This window comes from Rosa rugosa, chromosome 1, assembly GCF_958449725.1.
Source record: "Rosa rugosa chromosome 1, drRosRugo1.1, whole genome shotgun sequence".
Classification (NCBI taxonomy): domain Eukaryota; kingdom Viridiplantae; phylum Streptophyta; class Magnoliopsida; order Rosales; family Rosaceae; genus Rosa; species Rosa rugosa.
In genome coordinates, this window is record NC_084820.1 from 32565843 (window position 1) to 32578354 (window position 12512).

At 38.5% G+C, this 12512-nt stretch overlaps 2 protein-coding genes across 2 annotated transcripts; both read left to right on the forward strand.

The window, feature by feature from the left end:
• The first annotated feature begins 1530 nt into the window (after window positions 1-1530).
• Window positions 1531-6204, forward strand: LOC133726269 (uncharacterized). Its single transcript, XM_062153787.1, has 4 exons — window positions 1531-1673; window positions 1740-1917; window positions 4971-5553; window positions 5747-6204. Exons 1-4 carry the CDS (start codon window positions 1531-1533, stop codon window positions 6202-6204), a joined length of 1362 nt encoding a protein of 453 aa, XP_062009771.1.
• A 60-nt stretch (window positions 6205-6264) lies between these two features.
• LOC133726280 (uncharacterized) lies at window positions 6265-6750 on the forward strand. The gene has a single exon (XM_062153794.1). It carries the CDS (start codon window positions 6265-6267, stop codon window positions 6748-6750), a length of 486 nt encoding a protein of 161 aa, XP_062009778.1.
• The last annotated feature ends 5762 nt before the right edge of the window (window positions 6751-12512 follow it).

Here is a 12512-nt window from a genome sequence, read left to right on the forward strand (position 1 = left end):
TTGTGCTAAATCTGACAAAAATCATCTATGAACTTTTTCTTCTTCGATGAATTTGAAAGCATCTCAACAGACAACCAGTTTCATTATTTGTTAGCAACCGAACCGACACCGACGTCGGTTAAAACCGAACATATCGATGCTAGAAAATTCCGGCCGGTTTCGGTGGTGAAAATCTGCATAACCGAGGCAGTTTCGGTAATCAGAGGCAAGAAATTGAAAATATGTATGCAGATGTAAACCCAATATGCAAATAAATCTCCACCATAAGAAGAAAGAAAGAGAGGGAAAACAATAAAATAAGGGTCCCTTGAAAAGCTAACTGCGGGACCTAGCTTCTTCCTCTAACTTTAACAACAGGTTACCCGGTCTACTTTAATGAGCGGTTAGTATTGAAGCATCGATTTGTGTGGCTAGGATGGTGCTGATGTGGCCGAGCACTCCATCCTCGGAGCATGGCATTTTCGGTCATTTTGAGCTTGTATAACTCATAAGGCCACCTAAATTGTTTTGTACACATAAGACCACTTTAGGGCCCAAAACCATCAACTCTTTTTTATGCTATACCTATTTTACCCTCACCTATCTATTTTACCCAAAACCATCAACTTCTATTTCACATTCAGTTACTCTCAGTCTCTCTCTCTCTACCACGATGAAACTCTTTCTCTCTCTAGCAAACCGTGAAGCTCTCTCTCTCTAGCTCACTCAGGAAGACGAAGCTCTCCCTCTAGTTCGCAACAGTCTCTAATCGATCATTGAGGTTTAATTCCATATCTCTGCACTCTGTTTAGCTTGATTTTTACTTCGATTTTCATCACTGTAATTTCGTTTTTGTTTTGATTCGATTCGATCTCAGCCTTCTCTCTTTGCAATCTTTTTAGCTTGATTTGTATTTCAAATTTCATCAATGTGATTTCATTTTTGTTTTGCTAAACCTAAATTGTGCGTAGCTTATAGTTAAATTAGCTGTTAAATCATGCGTAGCTGTTGTGATTTCATCACTGTATCAATCATGTTTTGTTGTTGAAAGTTGATTGTACAATGAAACTGTTGCGCAAGTTGATTGTTCATAGCTATCTCTGTTAACTAATGCAGGTTTTAGCTGATTTGTACAGTCAAAGTTACTAATGCAGTTTGTAAATGTTACTGATACAGTTCAGAAAAGCAACTAACAGAATGAAATAATTCTACATTCGATGTTTTGTTATATATTCTTTGTTTTTTCCTCTTGCCTTATAATTCATATCAAAACTATAAGATGATTGATAGACTGATAGGTTCGCGGTGCAGTGGCACGCTGCTGTCTTCATTTTTCATTATAATACCAATCTTTGTCATGTCTTCGTTTTTCCTTTTTGATTACATATAGTAGCTTTATATAACTGTTATAGTGCCTTTATCTTACTGTGGTAGTAGCTTTCTTTTCCTCTGCTAGTATTCTTTCAATCTGATTCCAGTAGCTTTTCTGTTTGATATTGCTAATAGAAGCTAATTATTCTTCCTCTAATGTGTAATTGCAGTAACTTAACCATGGATGCAGAACCTTATGCGAGGTGCACGTATATGTTTGAGACGATCATGTTCGTTCTTGATATGAAGCATACGTTTAATGATATTGTGAGGGAGGTCTCTGTGGGTTTTAATCATTTGAATCTTGGTTCATTCGACTTGAGGTATTCTTTCCCTGGATATAAAAGCTGTGTGTTATAAAGTGATATGGATGTTAAACTGATGTTTAGGTGTATGTTTGATTTTAAATTGAATTCTGTTGATATTTTGGTGAGGGATTCTAATGGGAGCACCATTTTGGTGCCTTATTGTCGTGGGAGTAGTAGTTCTACTTCTGCAACAACATCTTTGGATGATGTTTCATGTGCTTCTTCATGTTTGTCAGTGGGTTCAAGCAATATTATTGATGTGAATGAATACTTGGGGTGTTATAGGCCAGATAGGGGTCATCATGGGCCGGGCTAGGGCCGGCCCTACCCTAAATTTTAGGGCTTAGGGTCGGGCCGGGCCGGGCCTAGTCAAAGTCAACAAAATTTAGGGCCGGGGCTTAAATATGCTAACCCTTACCCGCCCGAAAAGCCCGATCCGTTAGGGCCGAAAGGGCCGGTCCTCAGATAGGGCCAAATAGGGCCGAAATGGGCCAAAAAGGGCCTTATTTTGTTTAACAAAAAAAAAAACATTATTTTTTTCTTCTCAAAATATGGCTTAATGGTATATATTGGTGATAAAAGACTCATTGTTTTTTATTGAACATATTTTATATTCATATAATACTTGTAACTTATAACATTTATTAATATTACTTAAGGTGGTTATATTCAATTCTCCCAATATTAATTGTTGTGTAACAAAGAAAATATAAATTAAACAAAACAAAACTTATGAAATCAATTACAAAGAATGAAAGAAAGAGATAAATTGCATATTATAGAAAAAAGAGAAACGTAATTAAAAAATAGAAAGAAAAAAAATTATGGCTTATTCGGGCGGGCCAAAAATTTCGAAATGGAAATTGATCAATCTGACAATGCTCATGGAGGGTAACAAGCCTAATAAACTAGTTATACTACATTACAAGGCATATAAGGATTATGTACGATCCAAAAATTTTGAAATGAAAATCGACCAATTTGAAAATTCTCATATGTTTATACAACATTGATAGGTATTGTATAAAGAAATTAGGCCGATCTGCCGTGAATAAGGGGTCCAACGTAGCGGTCAACGCTTTGCACAAGCAAACTTCCCTAAGGGGAGCGGCACCATGCGCGGACAAACGTTGCAAAATTTTGACATCCGTAAGTAGACCCCCTACCCATGAGAGTGTGGGAGCAGAAAGATTGAAAAAAGTGAATTGCCAAGGACCGGTTAAGAGAATAGTTGTTTTATGTTCTATTTAGGGTATTGAGTTGACTGGGTAGATCGAGGTCCAACCGAAGGCGGAAATTGTTGAAATTTCTACCACTAACATATATTCATATGAAAACAACATCCAGCGGTTCATTTTAAAAAATTCCATTTTGTCCCCCATTTTGCTCATGGAGGGTAACAAGCCTAATAAACTAGTTATACTACATTACAATGCATATAAGGATTATGTGCGATCCAAAAATTTTGAAATGAAAATCGACCAATCTGAAAATTCTGATATGTTTATACAACATTGATAGGTATTGTGTAAAGAAATTAGGCCGATCTGCCGTGAATAAGGCGTCCAACGTAGCGGTCAACGCTTTGCACAAGCAAACTTCCCTAAGGGGAGCGGCACCATGCGCGGACAAACGTTGCGAAATTTTGACATCCGTAAGTAGACCCCCTACCCATGAGAGTGTGGGAGCTGAAAGATTGAAAAAAGTGAATTGCCAAGGACCGGTTAAGAGCATATTTGTTTTATGTTCTATTTAGGGTATTGAGTTGACCGGGTAGATCGAGGTCCAACCGAAGGCGGAAATTGCTGAAATTTCTACCACCAACATATATTCATATGAAAACAACATCCAGCGGTTCATTTTAAAAAATTCCATTTCGTCCCCCATTTTGCTCATGGAGGGTAACAAGCCTAATAAACTAGTTATACTACATTACAAGGCATATAAGGATTATGTGCGATCCAAAAATTTTGAAATGAAAATCGACCAATCTGAAAATTCTCATATGTTTATACAACATTGATAGGTATTGTGTAAAGAAATTAGGCCGATCTGCCGTGAATAAGGCATCCAACGTAGCAGTCAACGCTTTGCACAAGCAAACTTCCCTAAGGGGAGCGGCACCATGCGCGGACAAACGTTGCGAAATTTTGACATCCGTAAGTAGACCCCCTACCCATGAGAGTATGGGAGCTGAAAGATTGAAAAAAGTGAATTGCCAAGGACCGGTGAAGAGCATATTTGTTTTATGTTCTATTTAGGGTATTGAGTTGACCAGGTAGATCGAGGTCCAACCGAAGGCGGAAATTGATGAAATTTCTACCACTAACATATATTCATATGAAAACAACATCCAGCGGTTCATATGAAAACAACATCCAACGGTTCATTTAAAAAAATTCCATTTCGTCCCCCATTTTGCTCATGGAGGGTAACCTCAATCATTTAAATGCAATGTATAAGTTATACAACTTTAGGAGGCAAATTGGTATAGACCAACATATATGTAATTAAATTTGAAATTTTTATCTTATATCTACGCACATCCATTGATGAAATATTTAAAAATGTGATGTAAAAAAATTAGCACGTTTTGCGGTTGTCACGCCATCGGTCAACCAAGAAAACATACAAGTGAATATGGTTGACCAATCCGATCGGGTTCGAAACTATGGTGAAATTGACTAAATTTTTAACCACACGCATAATTTATTGTAATAATCACATCCAACGGTTGATTTTCTCATTTTCTTTGAATTGATAGAGGTTGCTCTTTAGAGTGTATGATATATAAATATAGATTTATAAAAAAATTAGTGTCCATTCTCTTTGGAGTGTATGATATAAAAATTAGATTTACATAAATTAATTGGGTTCAAATGTTCAATACTTCAATCTAATACCCATTCTCTAAAATAACATATTTCTTATTTCTTTTTATGTAAATATGTAATATAGAAAAATAATAAAAATAAAATATAAATTTTAGGGCCGGGCCGGGCCGGGCTTGGCCCTTTCGGGCTCAATTGGGCCGGGCCGTAGGGTAGGTGCGGGTTTCATTTGCATGACCCTTACCCTACCCTATTTGAGAAAGGGTCGGGCCGGCCCGCGCTAATGGAAGGGCCGGGCCGGGCGGGCTTAGGGCCCAAGGGCCATATGATGAGGCCTAAGGCCAGAGGCTCCAAAGAGTTATCTCACTCATGAGTGGCAGGGCTTTATAAGGCATGCGGATCAAAAGTTCGAAGGGGGGGGGTGCTAGAATTTAGGGAAAAGTAGACCAAGTATGCTATTGAAACTGGTTTTCTTTTCAAGTACACACGGAATACCTCAAGTCGTGTTATTGCAGAGTGTGCTAAGAGATATTCTGATGGTTGTCAATGGTCTATTCGCGCTTTGAAGAACAAGGTGAATGGCTTTTTCTACATAAAGAAGTTGAATAATGTTCACACATGCAAAGGAGTTCTTAGGCAGCAAAAGAGTAAGCTTTTGGGGTCTCATGTTGTGAAATCGGAGATTGCTAATGAATTGAAGTCCAATCCTCAACTCAAGCCTAAAGAGATTGTGTCTCGTTTCAAGCATTCTTTTGGTTTAGAAGTGTCTTATAGGACTGCTTGGTATGGGAAGGAGTTGGCTAGAAAAGCTGTCCATGGTGATGGTGACTCATATTCTCAGCTGCTTTGGTATTGTGATGCTATTTTATCTAGTAATCCGGGCTCTTATTGCATATTGGAAACTGATTCTTTAAGTAATCGTTTCGAACGTTTCTTCATTTGTTTTTCTGGTTGCATTGAGGGCTTTAAGTCATGCATTCCGCTTCTGTTCGTGGATGCTGCTCATTTGAAGAGTAAGTATAAGGGATACATGCTCTGTGCTACTGGAAAGAATGGAAACCAAGGTATGTTTTATTTTGTGCTCTCTGCTCTGTGCTCAGTATCTTGGATGGTAGCTTTATATACCTGTGATAGTATATATCTATGCCCGTCATAGTATCTTTGTGTACCTATATCAGTAGCTTTTAAAGGGTCAATAGCTTCTATTTCAGTTTCCATTTTCAAATACTAATTATTTGTTTTATCTTTTTTTTGCAGAGTTCTTCCCCTTTGCATTTGCAGTTGTAGATTCTGAAAATCATGCGAATTGGGATTGGTTTTTTGATCATCTATATAACATCTTGTCTCCGCAAGGTAGAAATGTGACTTTTGTTACTGATCGACACAACGGACTATTGAATGTTGTTGCTAGGGTATTTCCAGATTCTCCTCATTCATACTGCTACTATCACCTTAAGGAGAATGCTAGAGGTGTGTACCGAAAGCAATCTGGAAATTATTTTGTTGACAAGATTGTGGAGGAATTTATGAAAGTTGCTTATTCACCTATATTAGCAAGCTATAACTTCAACTTGCACAACTTGAAGAAAGAAGGTGGTCCGCCTATTGAAGAGTTTCTGCGATCTTTGCCGTTGGAAAAGTGGTGCAATGCATTTTTCAAAGGAAACAGGTATGGTGAAATGGCAAATAGTGTTGCCGAGTCATTTAACAATTAGACTAGAGATTTGCGTGAGCTTCCTATATTTGAGATGTTTGAAGGCTTAAGGGTTAAGGTTATGGAGAATATGTCTGAGAGGAAGGTTGCATGCAAGAGGTGGGCCACTATTTTGTGTCCTCCAATGGAGGCTTTGTTGAAGAAATCAATGGATATTGGGCGGCATTGGGTTGTTAGTATGTCTAGTCAGACTGTTTTTGAAGTTCATTCAGATAAATCAGTGGCGGTTGATCTTGGGAACAGCACTTGCTCTTGCCGTCAATGGCAAATTAATTCATTCCCATGTTCACATGCTCTTGCTGCAATCCAAAAGGTTGGAGTGGAACCTGTGTATAGTTACATTGAGCCATTTTACACCTGTCAAAGCTACATGGATTCCTACGCGCATGGTATTCATCCTATACCAAATATGGAGAAGTTTTATGAAGATGCAGCTAGTTTAACTTCTGTTGTTAAGCCTCCATTGGTTAGGAGGCCATCCGGCCAGCCAAAATCTGTTCGAATGAAGTCTGCAGCAGAAGGAGGCACGAGGAGGCGTATCAATTAAGTGTGGCCGATGTGGTGAGTTGGGGCGCCACAACAAGATAACGTGTGCTGCGCCAATCTGAAAGCTGGCAGTAGTACATGAACAGATGGAGTATCTTTTTACAACATTAACAGTAGTTTTCTATAACAATTTGAGTGTCTTTCCATACCATTTGGAGTAGCTGTTACTATACTGTCATTCTTTTACAGAGCAGAGCTTTTACTTGCATGTCTTGGCAATTGTAAATGAACAGAGTATCTTTATACAACATTAACAGTATCTTTTGATCACCTTTGCAGTATCTGTTTATATGATTGGGAGTGGCTTTTAGTGATGATGTAATAGCTTTTACTATATTGGCATTTTTTAACATTGAGAATAGCTTTTGAGATTGATGTTTAACTTATGAGTGTCAATCCATGGAAACTTAAAAAATTTCTACATCCACAGAAACTTTGTCTAATGGTTTCGACATAAATTTCAAAACAAACCTGGAAATGGACATGGAAACTTTGTCATTACATTTGTACAATTTTGACATGAAACTTCAAACAAACCTGGAAATAGACATTAAAGAAGAAAACTAATGCTGAAAGTAACAAAATAGACATCAATTTCCATCCAATATTAAAGCTGAAAATTAAACATAAGGCTACTGTTAATAGTTCGTAAAGCCACTGTCAGTACTTCAAAATACTATTGTCAGCCCGACGTCACTTTCCATCAAATACCAAGGCTGTAAATTAAACAACATAAAGGTACTGTCCACATACGAAAATCTACTTTCATAGCCTAAAAAATCTACTGTCAGCACTGCATAAAGCTACTGTTTCTTACTATCATCTAATGCCTCTTGCCGCTCCTTGTTCTTTTTGTGGTATACGTGAACTCCTTGTCTTCAGTAGCCTTCCTTTTTTTGTTCTTGATTCGATCCACCATTGAATTTCTCTTTACAGCTTGCTTCTTCCCTTTCTTCATCTTTTTAATTGGTTCTTCTTCAGGTTCTGCTTCTTCATCAGCAGCTTCTTCTTCAGCAGCAGATTTTTTCACCCTTTCCCTTCTCCTTGATTGTTTCTTTGCTTCCTGTTTCTGAGAAGACCTGCCTTCTTTATCTTTTCTTGTTGATGTGTGCTTCTTTCTGGTTGTTCTCACTTCAGGTTCTTCTTCTTTGTCTTCATCATCGTCTCTACCATCTTCACCATCAACTCCTTCTCCACCCTCTTCCTCACCATTTTCACCATCAGCTCCTTCTCCACCTTCCTCACCATCTTCACCATCAGTTCCTTCTCCACCATCCTCACCATCACTGTTACTATTTTCTATATCATCTTTCCGTAAATCCTCTTGAGAATCCAACATATCTTTCTCCAGTAGCTTTCTTTCCATTTCCAGCAATTCATTTTCCAGATTGCGTATCATTTCTCTCTGCTGCTCAATGACGTCCTCCAAGTTCTTTTTTTCCTTCTCAATGGTTTTAAAAACTTTCCACTTCTTCAACAATTTGTTCTGCAAGATCTGTATCTTCCTTGTTGCTATATTGTCTTCCTCAAAGGCTTTGTCCAACATCTCCCAATACCTATCATTCTGCCTTGCTAGCTTTTCATTCTCTTCGGTGAACTTCTTCAACAAGTCTTGAGTTTTCTAGTTTTCTTCTTGTGAGAGACTCGTCTGAGTTGTTGCTTCTTCCAACGAGCCTATTAAGTCCTTCATTCTCTTCTGACTTTCTACTTCTTCTTTTCGCCGTTCTTGGGTGGTTTTCTGGTGCTGTATCAAAAAATAAAAATAAAAAATCACATTAAAAAGCTACTGAGGTGGGTTATAAAAACCTACTAACATAGCTATACAAAGATACAAACTTGCTCAGAATTGATTAAACGAAACTGAAAGTTTCTTAGCTACTGATTTGAATACAAAAAGCTACTCAAAAATGGTTAAAGAAAGCTACTAACATAATCATACGAATCTACTAACTCATCCATGAAACTGAAAGCTTTTGAAATTTTTAAAAAGCTACTGATGAGCTTAAAAGAAGCTACTCAAACAGTTACAGAAAACTACTAAAATTTTCAAAGAAAATTAATTGGTTATAGATCACATAGGCAGAGAAAGCTAGTAACCTAGGCAGAGAAAGCTACTGAAAATCAATAAAGAAAGCTACTTACCCAATCTCCAAAAGTTGGATTACAAAGTCTTCCTCCCTCAGCTCTTCATCTGATGCTACTCCTCTGTTTCTTCCTTTGATGTCATTCATTGCCACTTCCAAGTCTTCCTCTGTCAGCTTTCGGTCAAACATTTCCTATTTTTCATCAAACAAAGTACACACAATGTTAAAGACTAGAACAATATATTTCTAAACTGATTTCTTATTGCAAATTTATTCTTTATTTTTCTTTCTTTACCTCTATCTGCTCGTGGTTAGTTTCTCCATTTCTTTGTGCAGCTCGACGAGTGACCATCTTATGAAATTTGGCGACCCTAATTCATTTCTCTTGATTGCTCCTCCCATCTTTGTCTTCTCAGCTAACCAATACTGTTACACAACAATAAGAAAAACATTAATTTTGAGGGCTAAATCTACTGAAATGTTAATGAAACTAACAGTAGTGGTTACTTACCATGATTAGCGGCAAACAACCTGACAAATTGACATCTTTGTCTTCCTGCTTCTTACTTAGACCATTGTGCAGGTGGTCTAGTACTAAGATTGCCCATGAATATCGTTGCCAAGAATTCCATTCGGTGCAAATAATTTCTACCAACTTCCAGGACAATGTAGAACCTGAGGTGCAGAACAAGAAGGATACGAATAGACTCATGACAATTAGCGATGTCACCTCACTTGCGACTTGATTCCTTGGGTCTTTCAAAGATTCGGCAAGTGCATTATCAACCATCGCTTTTGTCACTTTCTTTGCATCTCCAAAATACTTGTCGATGATACGATTCTTCGTTGGCTTCTGGTGGTGCTTGTTTAGCTCGAATGTGACTCCTTCCAATCGCATTCCAAGGCAGATAGCTACATCTTCACGGGTTATTTTCAGTATCCTTTCCCCAAGCAGAAACCCTTTCTGATTGACGTCGTATGTCTTGACCATTCTCAGAATGTCTTCATCTACTTTTCTGCATTCTCTGTCTTTTAAAAGTCCGTGATGGAAGACATAAATGATCTCCCAGAATGGTGTCCTACTCAACCTCAACATTACATCTGGACTGATCATCCCTTTGTAGGTTTTCATCTTCTCGTTGAATGACTGTAGACTTGCTCTATACTGTGGTGTTCGGTCTCTACATTCAGCCATTTTTTCTTCCTGCAAGTAGAGAAAAAAAAGAGAGAAGATAACAAACAAAGCTACTATTAAAGAATAAGAAAGCTACAGTGGAAGGCTACAAAAGATACTGACAAAAACAACAAAAAGCTACTGTAAAAGACTAAACAAGCTACTGTAGTAGATGTGTAAAGCTACTATCAAAGAACCATAAAACTATTGAGATAGAACCAGAAAGCTCTTGTTAAACATGCAAGCTGGTAAGCCAAGTTGTTGTTAAAGATAAGCTACTGTCAAGCATCATGAAACATACTGCCAAACATTCTAAAAGATACTCCAAAGCAGAACAATCGCTACAGCGAAAGACTGTCAAGCCTACTAGCAAATCGAAATTGAAAGATGCTCCACAACAAATTGAAATTGAAATAGAAAGCTACTGCAAACAAAGATGCTCCACAACAAATCGAAATTGAAAGAGAAAGCTACTGCAAACAAAGATGCTCCAAAGCAAATCGAAATTGAAAGAGAAAGCTACTGCAAACAAAGATACTCCACAGAAAATCGAAAGAGCACCGGCGACGAGGTCCAGACAAGAGGAGGTTGAGAGAGGCCCACGGACGAGGGAGAACGTCGGCGATGAGAGAGTGTCCCGCCGACAAGAGAGAACGTGCGCCGGCGACGAGAGAGAGAAAAGGATGCGTTTCTGAAAATGAAACAAACCCTAGATTGATATCACAATTTGGGTCTCTTTTGAGAGTGGCAGAACTGTAAATTCCTTTATTTTTAATGTTCAAAATTTAATCCTATTTTGTATTTGGTGGCCTTATGAAGGAAGAAAATATTGGGTGGCCTTTAGGCTAAAACAACACCTTAAAATGCACTTATATGTAATTTTCTCTATTATTATACAAGTCTGACAATTCCTCGAGACATAGTTCAAACGGCTAATACTCTCTTGACACCTGTGCAATTCTCCGAAAAATTGAGGATATTATTGACTTTCACAGGGATATTCTCCGTATGTATGCATCTTTCAGGCCCAATTTGAGTTTTCAGAAAAGAATTAAGGCCATCTCCAACCGAAATGGCTAAAAAATAGCCATGGGGCTAAATTTTAGCCCTGAGTTATATACTATTCATCAATGTGACATGAACCGTCTTCAACCTGTTTGGGCTAAATTATAACCCTAAAATATATTTTAACATTTTGAATATTATTCAAGTAAATCCAGAATATGTGTCTGGCCCAAACTCTAGGTTACTTGACCAAGTTGTAATAAGGCTTTGAATTAGAAATATTCTCGGATATATTCATAGATATCCGATTAATTGTACGATTATCTTTTCTTGTACAACTCTGATTTTATGTCTTGTAATCCTCTATATAAAGAGGCCCCTATTATCAATAAAAGCACGACTCAATTCTCTTCCAATTTAGTTTTCCTTAAACACATTATCAACACAAAGCCCTAACCCTGAAACCCTAATTCCGTAGCCTTCAATCTCTAGCAACCACCACTGCATACCCAGGAGTCCAGAACCGGCGGCGCCACCCGAAGAATTGGTCGACAAAACACCGAACCAGCCACCAAAAGAAGCAGAACATCCTCTGCCCAATTCGCACCCTTCCAGCCCACCGTTGACCACCATATTTTGTCACCATCAGGGCCTTGATTCCAAATTCCGGGAACCGGAAAAATTACTCCCGAAACCGGTCTAAAGGCACCTGAACAGCTCTCCAGAAGCTACTACACCTTGAACCGCCGCCTGCCTTTTCAGTTTTAATCCCTTCTCTGTTCCAGACTTCTAGACGAGCCTAAAAGAAAGCAAGGAGAAGGAAGACCAGCTCAGGGGAGAAAGAATCTTTTGGCCCAGAAGAAAAAGGAGAAAATGATAGAAGCCCACTTACGTCCCCAGGCCCAATGACGTCACCAGGCCTACCGACACGTCAACTATGCCACGTCAGCAGATCGGTGCGACGTCAGCTCCAGCCACTTTCCTGCGACTTTTCCGGCCAAATTTTTCGGCGACCTATTTCGAGGTAATTTTTATTAAAAGTTCTTGTTTTTGAAGTTTCTCTTCTTTTTTTCTCGTGGACTTGCAAACTCATTTCTTCTATCCCCCCCCCCCCCCCCCCCTTTCTTCATCATAGGGGAGACCTAATTAAGCCAAACTGTGGGGGTTCATGCTCACTTCAAGCTTGGAGCTTGTAGAGTTCTCCAAACTTAGAGTTTGTTGAGGATAAACGATCGACAACAAACATCATTGTTTCGATCTAATCCAACCCTCTTGGAATCGAATTTCCTGGAAGTGACTATGCTCGGAAATTCCTAATTTCTTGGAAGCGACTACGCTCAGAAATTTTTATTGTTTTCGTGGTAGCCTTTTTCACTCCAAAGACTAATCATATTTCCTTGTTGTTTTTCTGGATGAGTAACCTGAACAAGTTGAGCTTCGCTCCACTAGAGACAACAGGCGCAGGATACCACAAGTGGGTCCGTGATGTGCGCCAGTATC